This window comes from Cnephaeus nilssonii, assembly GCF_951640355.1.
Source record: "Cnephaeus nilssonii genome assembly, chromosome: 16".
NCBI classification, from domain to species: domain Eukaryota; kingdom Metazoa; phylum Chordata; class Mammalia; order Chiroptera; family Vespertilionidae; genus Cnephaeus; species Cnephaeus nilssonii.
In genome coordinates this window covers 3,545,913-3,565,251 of record NC_137087.1, presented here as the reverse complement: position 1 = coordinate 3,565,251, position 19,339 = coordinate 3,545,913, and the positions used below count along the sequence as shown (strand labels likewise).

Genomic DNA, 19,339 nt, shown 5'->3' with positions numbered 1-19,339 from the left:
AATGATCAGAATGAGGCAGCGAACCTCTGCTTCTAAGGCAGAATGCACACCTGGGGGGCGGGGGGTCAGCTCCGGCCCGGGTGAGGGCGGGGCTCCGGGGAGCGCGGGTCCAGTCCCTCAGCCTCTGAGCAGCCTCCATTCTCCTTCCCGGCCTGGGTGGTTCAGGCAGATGGAAGGCGGGTGCGAGTGTAACAGTGAGCGGACTGTGTGAATGTGTGCGTGTGTGCAGGTGTGTCTGAGTGTGCAGTGTGGGTGTGGTTATCAGCGTCGCGCTAGTACATGCTTAACAACTGGCTCTCCACAAAACAGGAAACGCCGATGTGCAGTTTCGCTGATTCTGGGTGTAAATGCTCCCAGGATGGTTGGTGTGAGCGCCGTGAGTTCACTGAGCACGGAGCAGGGCGGGGACGACACACCACTGTGTGACATTTCAGACATAACACGCATTAAAAGCCTCATGGGCACAGGTCATGGTAAAATGAAGCAAAATAATTAAGAAGTGATGAGCTTTGGGTATTTACCAATTTTGTTTGTAATGTAATTTGTTTAATTATAAGTGTATATAACTTATAGTGGCTGTGTTTGATAAATGGCTCTCAAATTTTCTGAAAATTTAACAATAGGCACTAATGAGGTGGTTCAAGCTGGTGCTAGAACACCTATGTGAGCATGTGTGTGACTGAGTGTGAGTATAAGTGTGCAAGTGACTGTATATGTGTGAGCACGTGTGTGCTTGAAGGTGTGAGTGAACATGAGTGTGTGAATGTGGGCAAGCATGTAAGTGTGTGAGCATGAGTGTGCCTTGTGTGAGTGTGAGCACGCGTGTGTGAGTGTGCCCGGCAAGGGGAGGGCTGGGAGGCGATCTGCACACCAGCGTGGGCCGGGGCTGAGTGGCTGTCTGCCCAGGGTGAGTCCCCACCCAGCCCCTCCTGTTTCTGTCCTTTGTCCTGGTTTCCCACCCACCAACCCGGCAGGCCGACCCTGGCGCCGACACCCCATGCTCCTTCCTCGCTTTCCTGCCCACAGCCCCAGTCCCTCCTCTCCGCACCCCTCCTGCCTGCGTTCGCTCCACTGGGTCCGGCGCTGGCCCTGGCCTTGGCTTCTGGCTGCCTCCAGACCTTTGCCCTCAGGTCACACCCCTCTTACAGCATTGCCAAGGGTGTCTTTGAAAAGGAAACCCTTTCTTCAGCCCAGGGGTGTCTGCACTGTCCTCTGTGGTCTGCCCTGCCTTGGACTCCGGCCTCATCTGCACCACATCCCCGGGGTCCCTACTCCCTGCGGCTTCAGAGGCCCTGGCAATGCCACCAGTCAGCCTGCCTGCCCTGACCCCAGCTCCGCCTGATGCCAGCTTAGAGGACTCCTTTGGTGGGCACGGCCCACTTGCCTCAGGGGCGGGCACAGACAGTGCTCCCAGGACAGTGTTCACGTCTCTCTCCTCTCCTGTGAGGTCTTCGTGGGCGGCCGTCCACCCCACCGGTACCCATCTGGCACGGGTTGGTATGAGGCCCTGGGCATGGTGCCCAGGCTCGGCCAGGGCTGGTTCTTCTGCAGAGGTGACATTCGGAGGCCCCAGGGAGGGACGGTAGCATCCTGGGCCCTGGCCATGCTTCACTCCTGGATCTGGCTGGCATTGCCTTTTCAAAGGCAGGTTCCAGAGGAAACAAATTAAAGCCGAGTAAATACCAGAGAGTAATTATGTAAATTAAATACATAAGTAAAAGACCATCTGTCACGAGGTCAGCGGAGGGCTGTGCAGACAGGCTGCTGCCAGGGCTGGCGAGGACCGGGCCGGGGGTGGGGGGAGGGGAGCAGGGGAGGTGTGGTGGCGCTGTGTCAGGTCGCCTGGCTCTGGCCACGGGGGGCACTCGGGCGCACACAGGGGCTCCTGGCCGCCTCCAGAGCACGGACGGACTCACTGCCCCTCGGCCCTTCTGCCTCCCACTGGACTCGGAGTGGCAGGCGGGGTGAGGTGGGCGTGGCGGGGGCCACAGGCCACCTGGTGCCTTCCTTCTGTCCTGATCTTTCTGGCCAGTCTCAGGAATGACACGAGGGCCGGTTTCCTCAGGCCCCCGAGGGGTCCTGCCCCCGGGGCCAACCGGCCAGATCCCCGGGGGCTGCTGGTCCCAGGGGGCCTGGGATCCTGAGGTCTGTGTGGCTTGGAGAGCTGAGCTCTCTGAGGGCCCTGGAGCCCTTTCCTCCCCGAGACACGGCGGGGCAGCCCCACCTTCCCATGCCCCTCGCTCCTGGCACACCTCGAGTGCCACCTGCATGTCTGTCTGCATTGGGCTCCTCTTTCTAACCCTCCACATGATGTGGCCCCATGTGGGCATCAGACATGTGCTTGGAGAAAGCTAAGTGAGTGAGGCATTCGTGGGGCCACGCCATGTCCTGTCCCCGAGGAGGCGAGCAAGGAGTGGGGCCAGCAGGTGGCCTGGGTGTGCTCCGGGCAGGGCTCAGCCGTGGAGCCAGCCCAGCGGAGGCCGCTGGTCCCAGCAGGTGGGCTTCTCCTCAGGGGTAGTTTATGGAATTAACGAAGACGCTGCATTCCACTTGTAATGCCGGTTATTCATATTGATTGCAAATTAGCCGCTGGTAAAGGCACCCCCCACATTCTCATCTTGTTGCCGTTCTTGAAAGCTACACTGGGCCCTGGACCAGCGTGCCGCACGGTCGGCTCTGTGCACAGGGCCCGGCGCCGGCCGCGGTGGGAAGCCTGGCAGCCGCCTGAGGTGGCACTGAAGGCAGAGGCTCTGCCGTAGCTGGGTGTGGGGTTGAGTCCCAGCGCGGCTCTGAGCCCCGGGCTCACCTGTGAAATGGGCGTAATGTGCAGTTCCCTGCGACGGGGGCCGGCCCGCCTCCGCAGGCCGCCGGCGCCTCCGCTGACCCACCGATGTGGGTAAGAGCTCTGGCTCAGCCTCAGAACTCCAGCCCCAGGCCTGCCTCTCACTGGCTGGATGCCTCCAGGCCATACATCCGGGTGTCCTGGGGATGAAATGAGGCAGTGCATGCAGGAGGTTAGTGTAGTGCGTGCACAAAGCCAGACTCTAAGCAGGTGCTGTTGGGACGATTCTGTCAACCTGACCACGTGTGACATCAGTCCTGCCCTGCCACGGCGGGAGCTCATTTGTCTGTGACTTTAGCCAAAGGCAGAGTCATCGGCTTGGGAGCCCCTCACAAATCCAGGCATGGCTGTTTCGGGCAGACACGGGGAAATCACTTCCAGATTTGCTTTGGAACCTTACTTAAGTCGGAAGTCCCTGTTTTAGAAACAACTTTAAAAATTTACTTTAGAGAGGGAGGAAGCGGACACACACACACACACACACACACACACACACGGAAACATGGATGTGATGGGTCGGTGGCCTCACAGGCACCCTGACCAGGGGTTGAACTGGAAACCTCGGTATGTGCCCTGACCAGGGATTGAACCTGTGACGTTCCGCACCGGACAACGTTCCAATCAACGGAGCCACATGGGCAGGGCTATCCTGAACTAAGGAGAGCCTGACCGTGACATTCCTCCTGCCTGCTGTGTGGGCTTCCTGGAGACACTCAGCCTCGCCGGCTTCAGTTTTCCTGTCTGTGAAATGGGATGGTTACTCCTTCCTCACGGGCTGTGGAGAAGCAGAAAGAAACGAGGCGTCTAAGGACCCAGTAGCGCGAAGGGCGTTCTGGCTGTGGGTCTGCCTCCCGGGCCCGGAACCCGGGGCACGAGGGCCTGTCTGGGCTGGAGGCCAGTCCCTGCAGGCCAGGTCAGCGGGGCTTGCTCCCTGTGGGCCAGGAGAGAAGCCTGCGGGGAGAGGCCGTTCTGAGGTCGCATCCTGAGAAGATGGCACAGGAGCTGCCGGGCTGTGCGAACCAACCCCACAGGCCTGGCAGGAGAGCTGCCAGAATCGGTACCAAAACGCTCGGGAGCGAAAGGTGACAGCACAACCTTCATTTGTGGGATTCTAAGAACCTTTGGCTTGTTACGGACTCCTTAAGAAAGGGTCGCACTCAGGCGATGAAGGGAATTATCCAAGGGCCTGTGTGCTGCAGTGGCCATCAGGGACCTGCCAGATTAAAAAAGAGGGGAGCCAGGGATTTGCAACATGAGGCAGCAGCAGGTCAGCACGCAGAATTGGTCCAAGTGCTGGAGCCCCTTGGAACAGAAGCTGGCGAAGAATTATCTTACGAACCCATTTTCATCATAACATGTGTAAAATGCAAATTTTGATCATTATGTAAATTAGTTACTTGGTGTAATTTACTTAATTCAAAGCACTTAATGCAGCGTGGTATGTTTTTTCCAGAGTGCCAGAATAGACGTTTAAATTGTTTTTAATCTAGATCTTACAGCCTGATTATTTAAAGTGTTTGTTTTTTAAGTGGAAAGGAACTGAACCTGGGGAGAAATGAGCAGTGTGATCAGCTGACGCCCCCCGTCGCCAGGGCCTCAGGCTCCCCAGGGACCCTGTGTTTGAAACGACACGTGTGCGCACACCCTGAGAAGATGCGACTGCGGACGGCCCGCTCTCTTCTCCGGAGCCTGCCCTCGGCTGGCGTGCCGGCCGGCCCTGGAACCTGCTGGAACCGCGTGGGCCCCGGTCGTGGGCAGACATTTGTTTTCGTTCTCGGAGGGTTTTCCCGGCAGACCTGCCCTTCGGCCACTTTACACTTTACACTCCTGGAATCTCCGTTGTCACAGAGGGAGCGCCGGCATCTGCTTGTCAGGATGGCACCTCCCGTCTTGATGAGCCTAGAACAAGCGAGCTGCCTTTTCCTGGGGGCCCTTTTGGGGTGCTCCCGGGGCTGTCGAGAGGGCGGGTGGGGCTGGCAGCCTGAGCAGTGCTGTGCTGTCCCTTCCGAAGGACCGAGCGCCCCGTGAGGAAGGGGGCTAGCCCTGTTCTGCAGAGGGAGGAATGGCTCAGATGGGGCCACCCGAGTCACCCGCTAGGGAAGGGGGTTCCAGCTCAGCCTTATTCTGTGCCTGTTCTGTGTCCTGGGGGAGCGTGGCCCGTGGGCTGCTGTGTGCTCCTCCCTGCGCTCACCCAGCTCGCCAGGGGAGAGGCTGACTCCCTGCTCAGGTGTGGAGGCTGGCAGATCAGGAGACAACGGCCAATGCAAAGGTAGAGTGTCACCCACAGTTCCCAGGAGGAGGGGGCGCACCAGACGGTGGGGACCACCAGGGGAGGACCAGGGTTGGTCCGGAGGGGGAGGGAGAAGGGGAACTGTGGGCCAGAAAGAGTCCCTGTGGTTCCTGCAGGAAGGACTGGGTGAGGCGGGTAGGTAGGCTCGTTGGGATAACTCCAGGGGGCTCGGGGCACCGGGGCCCTGACTCGCCTGGTACCTGGCTCTGGGTGACTCAGTAGGTGGATGGGGCCCAGGGCTCTGTGTGGCTGATTTGCATATGAAAGGCGCTCTGGGTGCACTGTTACCCCTGGGAGCTGGCTAACCTGTGGGGCAGCCCCTCAGGGCCAGCAGGGCCCAGAGAGCAAACCATGGGGACACGGAAATAAAAGACACACTAACACAGGAGGCAGGACTGTATGGGGGGCAGCGGGGGGCGGGGGGGTGTCGGGTGCCACTCTGGAGGACTCCCAGGGCCAGGCCTGCCATGGCTGGTGTCGGTCGGGGCACCAGGAGAGGGGAGGCCTCCCTCCCAGACGAGACGCTCAGCAAGAAGGCGAAGAGCAGGGCGCTGCCCCGAGGGGGCCAGCACTGAGGCCTCAGCCCCTGCCTGGGCCCGGGGACACTCGCTTTTGATTGGAACCAGCAGCGGGTCTTTGCAGTCTCTCTTTGGACGCACCTCCAGCGCACCCCTCTCTGCAGCTGTCCTGCCTTGGTGGGCGGGGCGGCACTGAGCGGGGAGGAGCCTGGCAGGGGCCTGGAAGGAGCTGGTGGGGCTGACAGCCGCTGAACATGGCCAAACCTCTGGGAGGAAATCCAAAGCATGCGTTTGAGGGGTAGACAGGAAGGTTCACAAAAGTCCATAGAATCAGATTGTGTCTCAGATTTTAGAAAATTTGCCAACAATCCCCAAATATCTGTAACTGAACTCTGTCTGGTGGGAGGCGGCCGCCTGCACGCACACATGCGTGCCTTACAGATGAGCACCTTCTTCATAAGCCTCGGTTGGTGGCCCTTTCTCGGACGTTCAGAGTAGCCGAGGAAGCAGTTGGAAATGGTTTCGGTTTTCGGAAAGAAGGTGTGAAATACCCAGCGACTGCCTGGTGTTTTCCCGAGGAGTCATAGAAAAGCCTCAGGTGTAATCCTACCGAAAAAACCTGCGCCCCATTTCAGCTCCTCGCGTGGGGCTCGGACTCCGTCAGGTCCGGGCCGCCGTGTAGCTGCTGAAGTCGCGCTCGCGTCGGCGGGTTCTTCCTTTGCTTCATTTGATTCCACAAACTCCTCCTGCCTCTGACTGCCGTGCTCCGGGCCCGGGCTGGATGGCGAGGTGAGAGGGACCGAGCAGCTGCCCAGGCCCGCGGGGTGGCCTGCAGGGAGGCGTGAACGCGGGCCCCGGACCTGAGGTGCCCTCTGCGGACAGGCATGATTTCACCTGGGGCTTGAGGGAGAAGGAGGGTCCTGAAAATTTCTAGTTGGAAGCATCCAGGTGGAGAGTGTACACGCGCGCATGCATGTGTGTGTGTGTGTGTCGTAGGGTATGTGTGTGAATAGACATATGGTAGTATGTGTGTATGTACATGTACATATGGTAGTGTGTGAATGTACATATGGTAGTGTGTGTATGTGTGTATGCTAGTGTATGTACATTTGGTATTATGTGTGTATGTACATATGGTAGTATGTGAATGTACATATGGTAGTGTGTGTCTGCTAGTGTGTGTACATTTGGGATTGTGTGTGTATGTACATATGGGTGTGTGTGTGTATGGTAGTGTGTGTACATATGATAGTGTGCGTATGTACATATGGTAGTGTGTGTGTACATATGATAGTGTGCGTATGTACATATGGTAGTGTGTGTGTGTACATTTGGTAGTGTGTGTGTACATATGGTACTGTGTGTGTACATATGGTAGTGTGTGTACATACGGTAGTATGCATGTACATACGGTAGTGTGTGTGTACATACGGTAGTGTGTGTGTATGTACATATGGTAGTGTGTGTGTACATTTGGTAGTGTGTGTGTACATACGGTAGTGTGTGTACATACGGTAGTGTGCATGTGTGTACATTTGGTAGTGTGTGTGTGTACATACGGTAGTGTGTGTGTACATACGGTAGTGTGCATGTGTGTACATTTGGTAGTGTGTGTGTGTACATACAGTAGTGTGTGTGTACATACGGTAGTGTGTGTGTACATTTGGTAGTGTGTGTATGTACATATGGTAGTGTGTGTGTATGTACATATGGTAGTGTATGTGTGTATGGTAGTGTGTGTGTACATTAATAGTGTGTGCGCGTATGTACATTTGGTAGTGTGTATGTACATTTGGTAGTGTGTATGTATGTACATATGGTAGTGTGTGTGTACATATGGTAGTGTGTGTATGTACATATGGTAGTGTCTGTGGTGGGTGGTGTGTGTTTGTGAGCACGTGCGTGTGCATGGGGGCTCCAGGGAAGGGCACAGAGTTTCTTTTCTGCAGTTCTGGTGCGTGGCTTCTGGCGGGGGGCGTGGAAGTAGGTGGTGGCAGAAAAAGCTGTTGGAATCAGATCCTCTCCCATCCCGGGCTGAGATGTAGGGCTATTTGTGTATAATAAGGAAGTCTCTAGAAGGCTTTTATTTGTTTGCAATTGATGCTTTTGAGGATATTAATTTCTTGGCAACGTTGAAATGAATGTGTGTTTTCCATGGGAGTGTGAGAGGAGGCTCTGCATGAGCAGACATGAACCTGGGACCCATTGGAGGGTGCGCACCACGGGAGGCCTGCAGGAGGCTGCTGGCGAGAGCAGGGAGGAGCAGCAATGCTCGAATCTCACCCTGGGAGGCATCATGGAGCGGCAGGTGCTCAGGGAAGTCTAGGAGGAGAAGGGGAGAGCCTCGGCCAGCCTAGGCGTCCGCTGCTCGCTCTGAGCTTCAGAGGGAGGCCTGGGCTGGGCTGGGAGTGTGACCAGCTGTGCAGGGGGAGGGCTGCAAGGACGGGGGCGGGGGCACAGGCTGGGTGCTGTGGAGGCCCATGAAGGACAGAGAGAGAAGGACTCCCCTCCCCCCGCCCAGCGTACACAGACCCAGCGTTGGGAAGCTGGCCTGGGAGGGAGCTGGGGCAGGCAGAGGAAGCCCAGGGCTCGGTGCTGGGGCCTGTGTCCTCTCCTCCATGGCCTGGGTGCTCCCGGTGCCTCCTCTCCCGGCCTCCTCCCTGCCTCCCAGGGAAGCTCCAGTTGGTGTCACAGATGCCAGAGGTTTCCAGTGTGGCCCCTCCCACCTGATCCCCTCACAGTAGCGCCCCTCCCCCGCATTTTCCTCTGAGCTCGGAGCGCCCTTGGGAATGATCTACTGAGCGCGTGTTCACTCGTTCTGTCTCTTCCCCAGCCCCTGAGACGTGAGCACCGCGAGGCGGGGTCACTGCGGGTCGGCCACACTGTGTCCCACCCGAGGAGAGGCCGTGCGGAGAGAGCTCCCAGGGCGTTCAGCGACGCAAAGGAGCAAACGCGCCCCCAGCACGGCCGTCGGGTCGGGTACAGCAGAGATGGCTGCTGACAGGGTCCGGGAGAGCCCAGAGGGTGGGCCGGGGAGACGGGCCTGCCGCAGGGTTGTCCCGTCAGATTCCTCCGGGAAAGGGCGTGCCCGCGTCCCAGGAGCTGCCGCCTCTCGGGGAGCAGGATGCCTCGCCTGTTCTGGGCGGCCGGTGCCCTTCCGGGGCCCTGCCCTCTCGGAAACGGGCGGCCGTGAGGCTGGCGTGGCCCCAGCGGCTTCCTCGCCAGTGCCCGTGCGTCTGGCGGGCTGCACCGCATGGACCGGGCAGCCAGTCTGCGCAGAAGACGGCTTGGGCCAACGTCCAGAGCTCGTCCAGCCCCAGCCTGTCCCTAAGGACCTTCACGGGAAGCCTCCCTTCTGAGACACCTGGCTTTCTCGGGGGGTGGGGCATTGCAAACAGGGCCTCTCGTAAGGAGAGGGGTTTTGTTGGAGGCGTTTCCGGGCTCCAGGACGGGAATGGCCGGCCTGACTGCTCTTCTGACCCCGCCGGCCCCAGCGCAGCCAGGAAGGGCTGCAGAGGCTGAGGCCGAGCGGACTGCCAGGTGGCAGTGGCGTGGCAGGCCCTGGAAGGAGTGAGGGCCTGTCCCGGGGGCTGTCACCGCCTGCCCACTGCGCCCAGACTGGTCAGAGCACAGGCCGTGGGATGCGGCCGCTGCTGTCCAGGCAGAGAGGCACCGGGGCCTGGCCTCGGGCTGACTCCTCAGCCCCGTGGGCAGGGCCCGGGGAACCTCAGGGCATCGGCGCCCTCGGCCTCCCGCCAGGTATTGCTCAGGAAGAACCCGCGCCGCGGTGGCCGGTGAGCAGAGGCCCTGCCCGTGCTCTGGACGCCCTGTGCGTGTGCACTGGGCTGGGGGCTGGGGGCCGGCCTGCTCCGTCCCCAGTGCGCCCACCCTCGCAGGCCGCCAGCTGCTCGCGGGCAGCGGCAGGCCCAGGGCCGGGCCCGCGGAGACGTGTTCCCACCTCTGCTTACGCCGTGAGAAGTGTCCCAGGCGCCACAGCGGGTCCTCTGGCGAAACCCACGCCGGGAGCGGGCAGGGTCTTCCTAGTGACAGGGCGGGGCGCGGGAACGGGGGGGGGGGGGGGGGGGCGGTGCCGGGGCCCGAGTGCAGCTGATCTCCTATTTGGAAACATCATGGACACCAGGCCGAGAGGAGACGGTTTCTCAAGCAGAGCCGTGCGCTAGAACTTTCTCTGAGGGTCGTACCCGTGCTGTCCTGTGCGGCAGCCACCAGCCACGCGCTTGAAATGCGGCTTGTGTGGCTGAGGAAGTGTGGGGAGTTACTGACTTCCAGTGAACCTAAGTCTGCATGGCAGCGGCCCATGTGAGACCGAGGGCGCGGCCGCCACGCGCCTTGCGGAGCTGGGCGAGCGCGCGTGTCGTGCGGAGGGGCTCTCGCTGGTAATCGGGGCGCGCTGTGCTGTGCTCAGCAGCGGGAGGCGCAGGGCGGACACCGGCCCTGAGCGCGCCTCGCTGGGCCCCTCTCCGGGGCTCCTGCTCCGGCGCCCCTCCTGCAGCGGCCCTGCCAGGCCCTGTGGTGGTCTCCCGGCCTCTCCGGGAGCCAGGGGGTTGGTGCGGGCTTCGGGACGGAGGGCCGACCCTGCCACCCGGCTCCTCCTTTCTGCCTGAGTCAGTGGGCAGAGCAACGCTGAGGTCCCTGGGCGTTGCCAGGCGAGCAGTGCTGGGCGCTGGGGCCTATGGAGGAAGCTGGCTGAGGCCGGGGCACAGTGGAACCAGGTGCCCTGGATGACGACCCGTCACACGTTTGCCGTCTCTAGGCGGGCTCTTGCTTGGGCGCTGCCGTGCCCTCCCCACGGGTCACGGGGTTGGCTCTCTGGGCCTTGCAGGTGCGGCCCTAAGCACAAGCCGGTGGCACCTCCCACAGTGGGGTCGCCAGTCCTATGGAATGGCTGCCGGTCACTGCCTCAGTTTACGGATGAGCAGAGCGAGGCACAGTGGGTGGGTGATTTGCCGCAGTCACAGAAGGACCGGTTCTAAGTGAGCAGTCTATGCAGGCGCTCAGACCTGTTCCCGGGGACTCCCTGGGGGTGGGGGGTGGGGGGTGGGAGGGGTGGGGCCTGCACACTGACCCAGGGCCCAGCACCCTAAGCACCCGAGCCAGCACTGCAGGGCACTGCCCCCTCCATGCCTGTGTGAGCCTCTCCAGACTGCTCGCCCACGTCCGGCCGGTGAGAGGGCAGCCCAGTGCCCAGGGCCCTACAGTGCCCGGTGAGAGGGGAGCCCAGGGCCCTACAGTGCCCGGTGAGAGGGGAGCCCAGGGTCCTACAGTGCCCGGTGAGAGGGGAGCCCAGGGCCCTACAGTGCCCGGTGAGAGGGGACCCCAGGGCCCTACAGTGCCCGGTGAGAGGGGACCCCAGGGCCCTACAGTGCCCGGTGAGAGGGGAGCCCAGGGCCCAGGGCCCTACAGTGCCCGGTGAGAGGGGAGCCCAGGGCCCAGGGCCCTACAGTGCCCGGTGAGAGGGGAGCCCAGGGCCCAGGGCCCTACAGTGCCCGGTGAGAGGGGAGCCCAGGGCCCTACAGTGCCCGGTGATAGGGGAGCCCAGGCCGCTCCCTACAGTGCCTGGCGCCGTTGGAGCTCTGGAAGTTGGTGGAATGAGCATGGAGGGACATTTGGGAGGGAAACTGGTTGGGGTGAAAATCAGGTTGAATTTGAACTGTTTGCTTTAAGTTTGACTCTTGGGCGGGCATGTGCCCCTGGCAGCCCATGGGCAGTTCCCGCGCCAGGCGGGTGTCGCTGGTGAGCCTGGGCAGGCCGCGTGCCCTTTAGAGGGCGAGGCTCAGCTGTGGGGCTCCTCCGGGAGCTGGATGCAGATATGGGCCAGATGAAGGAAACGTCCCAGGCTGAAGTGGCTTGTGGGTTGACACTTTGGGTTGCAAGTGACAGAAATCCAGCTGAACTTGGCTTTAGCTCATGCAGCTGAGAAGTCCCGAGGAGACAGCCTCCAGCACAGCTGGGCCCGAGGCTGAAATGCTGCCTGCCTCTGTGGGCGCCCTTTGGGGCAGCCCCTGGGGGAAGCCCGCTGGCCCAGGTGGGGCTGCTGCTGAGAGAAGAACGGGCTCCGGGCGGGCTCTGGCCCTGACAGGAGGCTTCTGCTCCCCCCCCCCCCCCCCCCGCCCTGGGCTCCCACCCGCCCACCTGGAGCCACAGGGTAAGAGCCGCCTCTCCCAGGGGCTGCGCCGAAGCCGACGCCTCGGGCCGGCTGCTCGCCCTGTGGGACTTGGGAGAGGGGTCAGCTGGCTGGAGAGAGAGTGGAGGAGTGTTCAGGAAAGTCAGGTCCTGGGAGCAAGACAGGGTCTGAGCTCAGGGCCGGGGTGTGAGGATGCAGGCTGATCAGTCACAGGCTAGGGCAGGGACCCAGGCCTTCAGTCAGGGCAGCCAGTGGCCTCCACCACCGCTGAGGGCCCAGCAGCCTCAGCATGGGGAGAGGAGGGAAGTGGAGGGAGCCAGGCAGGGCCGGGCACAGCACCTGTCGCCGGGAGGCCGGGACTGCCATTGGGTGGAAGCAGTAGGGAGGGAGAGGGAGCTCGCCGAGAAGGACTCTTTCTGCCCCAGGACCTGCCGGAGGGCGCCCGGCCTCCGTGGTGCAGGCCCCCGGGCTGTGCTGGTGAGGGGTTGGGACTAAATCTGTGCCCTCCAGCTTTTATTCGGTGGGCAGGGAGGTAGACTGAGCCCTCACTTCTGGCTGCCTCCGGGGGTTGGGGGGGGTGTGGCGCTGGAGCTAGACCTTCCACTGTCCCTTTCCGCTTACAGATGGCTCTCCCCTCTTCTCCCACTGCCCAGATATCCGTGGTCTCCAAAGCTTCCTGGACCAGGCCTCTCGGCTGGGCCTTGATGTCTCTTTACAAAAGGTGGACAAGAACATCAGCCACGTGTTCACCAGCCTCTTCACCACCATGAAGACGGAGGAGCTGAATCGCTACCGGGACACGCTGCGCCGCGCCATCCTGCTGCTCAGCCCGCAGGGGGCCCACTCCTTCATCAACGAGGTAGGGGGGGCCTGTGGCCGCAGGAGTGGCTGCCCACGTGGCTCACATGGCCTGCAGGCGTCGTCTGCTTGTTGTGCGTGGCGGAAGCACGTGGGAATCCCCGGGTGCTGGGGTCACAGCACCTGGCAGGGAGGGGAGACCGGGCACAACGTGGCTCCTGCCTGGTCCCAACAGGTGGCCCAAGGCTTGCCCAGATGCTGGGAGGCTGGGCAGCGAGCGGGAAGACTGTTTACAAGTCACTGGCAGAGGTTTCTGAGGCAGCTCTCAGGCTGGCTCTGTTGCTTTCCTTGAATGCTCTTCTCTGGCTGGCAGTGTAAGCTCTGGGGTGGAGTCAATGTCCAGCTCTCTGCCGGGGCTGTGAGCACCTGCAGGAGGTGTGGCTGCCTGTCACAAGTGATTCGTGGTTTATCTGTGCTTCGTGTTTGGTGACTTTTTTTAAACACCCGCATTAGGGGTTAGGACCTTCTCATGAAGACAGGGCTCACATATTTAACAAAAAGCCATTCATTTTAGGACAGACAACTAGACATGCTCTGGGAGCTGGTGATTGGTGCCAGTCCTGGTGGTCTAATGGCAGAGATGACAGCTGGCGTGTGGGCTTCTCTCTGGCCTGGGTTGGGTTCAGGGGGCAGGGGACATGCTGGGATGCCGTGTGCCCGGGAGCAGGGCCGACTGTGGGGTGGCGGCGGCTGAATGCTCCCTGCCGTTGCCCTCCAACCCGCGGCCTTGGCCTCTGGTGGAAAGTGAAAGGAATGAAGGGCAGACACCTAGTTCCACCCGATGCACTTTGTTGCTTATTCTGCTTCCCTCTAATTAATGATTCCGCCCTCATGCGTCGGAGCCCGCGTACCCTGCTGGAGAAACCTGCCCCTGGAGGCCGTGCTGGCCCGCAGCCCTGCGCTCTCCCTCACCAGCGGGGCGCTGGCGGTCAGCGCTGTGACGTCCTGTGGGCACCGCGTTTTCACCAGAACCCATTTCCTGTACGAAGGGTTCAGGCCAGTCCCGGGAGCCCAGGGTTGGCAGCACCGATGGGTCCGGGTCCCCAGAATGCCCCCAGGGTCTGCTCCCAGGGCAGCTTTCCCCGTTCCGTCCCCGCCCGAGTTGGCTCTGGTGACCTGTCTGCTAATTCTGCCGCCTGCCTCCTCCCTCTCCTCGCCCGTCCCTGGCCTCTGTCCTCACGCCTTTCCCCCGTCCCTGCTCTGCTGCTGAGCTTGGCAGGGAGGAACACTGGTTTGAGAGGGACGCAATTTGGGGCAGGTCCCAGCCTCCCCCCGCCGCGGCCGTGGGAAACCTGCCTCGCCTTGGCGGAGGAGGAGGTGGCAGCTGCGGTGGAGCATGTGGCGGTGGCTTCTCCAGAGGCGTCCGTTCTCTTCTCACTGTGCGCCTTCGTCATGCCTCGCCCGGAGGAGGCAACCGCCCGCCTCAGGGCCCTGGAGGGTCCCACCCGTCACCCAGAGCGGCCCAAACACGCATTTCCCGGCGGCTCCTACGCGACTCCTGCAGTGTCAGATGCGCTTGGCGTGGCTGCAGCCTCTGCTTCCCTCCCCTAGGCCGCGTGCGCACGCCTCGCTCTGCTGGCCAAGAGGGACGCGCTCCTGAGGCTGTGGCCGGAGGCTGCGTGCAGAGCACTCCGGGCGCCACTGCCTTCCGCTCCGCCTGGCCAGTCTTGGTCTCTGGTCCCATGAGCCTCCCACTGGGCACGGGGAGCCATCGTTTCTGGGGCTCCCACCACAGGTACCCTCCAATCCTCCCACTTTACAAGTGAGGCACCTGAGGACGTTAAGGGACTTGCGTGAGGTCATGCAAGTTGTCACCAGGGTGCTGGACCGAGTCAAGTCCAGATCTGACCGGCTCCAGAGGCCTCGCTGCCCTGTGGCCGGCCTGGCCACAGAGATACAGGGATTGCAGGACCGCAGTGGGTCGAGATGGCCATGCTGGCTCCCGGGGGAAAGCAGGGCTCCGGGGTCTGGCAGAGGTTCCCAGGGTGTCCATGCCTCCACTGTGAGCAGGAGGGCGGGAACCCCGACCCTGGAGGTGGACTGGCCCCTGTGACTGGGAGGCTGGCTAGCCCAGCGGGTCCCTGTGGAGACCCGGGGACGCCGTCCCAGCAAGAACGCTCTGTCACCACTGACAAGGACAGACAGTCGTCACAAGGCTGACCCACTGCCAGGACATGCCCTGATGTTATGAAACGCAAAACGCTGCTATGGGGCAGGCAGCGCTCACCGCCCCTGCTGCTGATGACGTGTACCAGCTGTGCCCGCTCAGGGCTGGCATGGAGGCCCGGGAAAGCCCGCGGCTATGTGGCCTGCTCCCCTGCCCCCTCGAGAAGCGTGCTGATGGGAGGGAGGGGAGAAAGCTTTGCCTGAGAGGTGGGGAAGGCTGGCACTTACACTGTCATTCGTGACAAATTCGGCACAGCAGATGCCGCCTTGGCCGCCTGGGACACAGTCCGTGTGCTGCGTGGGGCTGCTGTTTCTCCTGCGCCCAGGGCAGAGCCACTCATTGTGGGGGTGTGGCCGGGCCCATGCTCCTCGGGCTTCTCTGTGATCCCATTTTATGGGGGGGGGGGGGCTACCCTTACTGCGGGCCAGGGGTTGGGCAGCTTGGACTTGGTGGTGAGTGGGAGGGTTGGAGGGTGGTGATGGGAGGTATTGGGGTGTGCCTGCGGGCTCCTCTCCCAGGCCCCACCTCAGATCCCCTTGCCTCAGTCTGGAGTCCACACCCCCTTCTCCGAGGTCTTCTCCTCACAGTCCTAACAACCACACATCAGCGTGCTACTCTAGAAGGCTCCCCTGGGGACTGCGCTTAGGGTGACAGCGTCTGGTCTCGTGACCTCAGGTGCTGGGCCAGGGAGGGCGGGAGGGCGGAGGGCGCCCTGCTCTGGGCGTGGCGCTGGAGCTCTGAGGAGGCGGTGGGCAGCAGGCAGGCGCCTGTAACTGGGGAGGGAGCGGAGCCTTTGTCCTGAGCGCCCGGCTCCCCTCTTGGCTGCTGGCTGCTGAGGGGACTCCAGGGGCAGCAATGCCCCCTGATGCTCTGTTCCCAGGCTCCTGTCAGCTGGACCGCCAGCCCCGCAAGCACAAGGCAGGGAGCAGGGCCTGTGGCCAGGGCCAGGGCTCGGCCAGAGTGTGCGTGATGCTTCCCGGGGCAGGTGACACTGGCTGGGTCTGCGGGAACGAACCTTCATTCCCCGTGGTCAAGGTGGGTGAGGAGGGAGGTCAGAGAGCCGTGCTCAGAGGGGTGTGTGGTGCGCTTGTAGCACTGGGCGGGGTGGCGAGTGGCCAGAGCTGAGGCTGGATGTCAGCAGGAAGGGTCTCCCTAGTCCAGGGCAGGGACCGAACTTCAGGACTGGCTGGTTGTTGGGGTCATTTTCAGGGTCTTTGAGGTTAATGGCCTACAGTGCACGCCATAACCACAGCCCCAGGGCTGTTGGGGGCTGTGCATGTCTCTGTTCTTTCCTCTCTAGTTCCAGTTGGATGGGGAGATCTCCAGTTCACAGTCAATTTTAGCTCAGGCTTCATCTTATCTTCCTGGAGGAGCTTCCATCCACCCATCACCCATCCACCCACCTACCTATCCACCCACCCACCCATTCATCCTTCCACCATCCACCCACCCATCCATCCTTCCACCCTTCCACTCTTTCACCCTTCCACCATCCACCCATTTATCCTTTCATCCACCCACCACCCACCCATCCACCCATCCACCCATCACCCATCCACCCATCCACCCACCACCCACCCATCCACCCATCCACCCATCACCCATCCACCCATCCACCCACCTATCCACCCACTCACCCATCCATCCACCCATTTATCCTTCCATCATCCATCCACCTATCCACCCATTTTTCCTTCCTTCCTTCCTTCCTTCCTTCCTTCCTTCCTTCCTTCCATCCATCCCATCTATCCACCCACCCATCTGTCCATTTGTTCACACACCCCCTCTCCCCGTAGCCACCCAATCAATAGGAACTGGGTGCCTAAGACAGGCCGGGAACCATGTCAAGGGCTAGCGGGGGACACTGAGGTTCCCCACACTCCACGGCCATAGTCCTTCTGGGTCTTCCTTGCAGTGGCTCTCCCCGCGAGGCCTCCTCTGGGCATGTGTGGGGCTAGGACTCTGTCCTTGCAATGGTCTTCCCTTCTGTGCCCCACCGCCCTTCTGTGCCTCTCTGCTTTTGTAGCCTCTTTATTTCCTCCCCCCTCTCCTCCCCCATCTCTTTTGTTTCACTGGAAAGAATAGGAAAAGGAACTACTTTAAGGGATAGTTGCAGCAGGTGGCATTTTCCTTTGCAGCTAGACAGATAGCAGTGAGCTCTGCCTGTAGCGAGCGAGAAGGACGGAGAGAGAACACGAGGGGAACGGCCTGTTGCTGGGACAGCTCCCCATTGCTCTGGGAGTGGGTCACCTGCCAGCAGGCTGGGAAGAGTAGGCGAATGGGAAGGACAGAGGTGGAAAGGGCTACTTCCTACAGCCCTGCCCACCCCTGCGCAGGCGGCTTCCCAGGCAGGGAGCGTGCCGGAGGCATCCACCCTGTTCTAGAAGCACAGCTGGATTAACTCCTGGCTTCCACGCACTGCTGCTCAGAATCTGCTCAGTGAGTGAGCTTTGCCCACAATTTGAGTATAAAAACTGTCCTTTTTAATCCATTTGTAGCGAAGGTGAATGAAGTAATCTCAGTGTTCTGTTGTCCCACATGACATATGCAAATTCTTCTCACTCCACCCGTAAGTCTTTAGCAGATGACTTTATGGCTCAGAGTTAGGATAATTCTGTGCTATTTAAGTATCATTTACCAGAATATTTTAAATTACTAATTAATTACAGGAGATTAATTTTTAAATGTGGCCCTGGATTTGCATTTAATTATATCCTACTGTTTATGGATTTTAAAGCCTTAGCACTTTAGCAAGTGCTCCAAGTCTGAGAACTCATCTTTGGTCCCTTTAGAAATTCTTAGCGACGAGATCCCGAGGAAGAGCTGTTCTCAGCGTGTGCTCCGCAGGTCTGGGCTCGGCACTTGGGCCTGGCGGAGGCGGGAGGGGCAGGGAGCTGCCCTGCCGGGCCTGTGCCCGAGACTCCACACGGCCACCGTCTCCTTCCATCTCCACATGCCTCTCGTCCTCCGAACCCCCGCACACTGGGAAGCCGCTGTGGACGCCCTCTCTGGGCACCGACCAGCTGTGGCCTTCCCAGCCCTCCGCCCCTTCTCCCTGACACACCCTCAAGTCCTGGGCCCCACAATGTCCTGTACACACCCCATTGCCGCCCCCCATCCAGGGCCCGCACAGCACGACATTTGTGCTCGTACCTCCCAACCATGGGACGGAGTGTGTGCGGCCACCTTGCCGAGGGAGATGGGCTGTGTCCATCTTGCTCATGGCCTTTCCGGGTCTTTGGACAGGGCCGGCATCAGCCTCCCAGGAGCTCTGACCCGCCCCACGCAGATGTCCCCTAGAAGCTGGACTGCCCAGCGGGCAGACTGAGCACGTTCTGAACCCATCAGCCAAGCAGGGACACGTGATTGTTCCACAAGTATTTGATGTTTCATTTTTTAAAATCTTCACCTGAAGATATGTTTTTATAGATTTTAGAGACAGAGACAGGAGGAAGATAAATAGAGAGGGATGGATAGAGGGGAGGAGGATGGAAGGGAGGGAAGGAGGGAGGAAGAGAGAGAAAAAGAGAGAGAGAGAGAGAGAGAGAGAGAGAAACATCCAGTGGTTGCCTCCCATATGCACCCAGACCAAGCATCTAACCCACAAACTTTCGGTGTATGGGATGACGCTCCAACCAACTGAGGCCCCAGGCCAGGGCTAATATTAGATTTTTGCTCTTTCAAAGGAGCATCTGAGCCCTCATCAAGGGAGAGTGCTGTCTGTGATGATATTGGTGGTGATGAGGGTGATGATGGCGGTGGTGATGAGGGTGATGATAGTGGTGGTGATGAGGGTGATGATGGTGGTGGTGATGAGGGTGATGATGGTGGTGGTGATGAGGGTGATGATAGTGGTGGTGATGAGGGTGATGATGGCGGTGGTGATGAGGGTGATGATGGTGGTGGTGATGAGGGTGATGGTGGTGGTGGTGATGAGGGTGATGATGATGGTGATGGTGATGAGGGTAATGGTGGTGGTGGTGATGAGGGTGATGATGGCGGTGGTGATGAGGGTGATGATAGTGGTGGTGATGAGGGTGATGATGGTGGTGGTGATGAGGGTGATGATGGTGGTGGTGATGAGGGTGATGATGATGGTGATGGTGATGAGGGTAATGGTGGTGGTGGTGATGAGGGTGATGATGGTGGTGGTGATGAGGGTGATGATGTCGGTGGTGATGAGGGTGATGATGTTGGTGGTGATGAGGGTGATGATGGCGGTGGTGATGAGGGTGATGATGGCGGTGGTGATGAGGGTGATGATGGTGGTGGTGATGAGGGTGATGATGTTGGTGGTGATGAGGGTGATGATGTTGGTGGTGATGAGGGTGATGATGTTGGTGGTGATGAGGGTGATGATGTTGGTGGTGATGAGGGTGATGATGTTGGTGGTGATGAGGGTGATGATAGTGGTGGTGATGAGGGTGATGATGACGGTGGTGATGAGGGTGATGATAGTGGTGGTGATGAGGGTGATGTTGACGGTGGTGATGAGTGTGATGATGGTGGTGGTGATGAG

At 60.4% G+C, this 19,339-nt stretch overlaps 1 protein-coding gene across 1 annotated transcript in view; it reads left to right on the top strand.

Moving 5' to 3' along the window:
* GRID1 (glutamate ionotropic receptor delta type subunit 1) overlaps positions 1-19,339 on the top strand; it is a gene marked incomplete at its 3' end in the record, with an annotated part of 641,508 nt that overhangs the window by 190,995 nt on the left and 431,174 nt on the right. Inside the window, exon 4 of the mRNA XM_079793699.1 lies at positions 12,449-12,654. Coding sequence (XP_079649825.1) covers positions 12,449-12,654 — 206 coding nt within the window. The remainder of the gene's footprint in view (positions 1-12,448; positions 12,655-19,339) is intronic.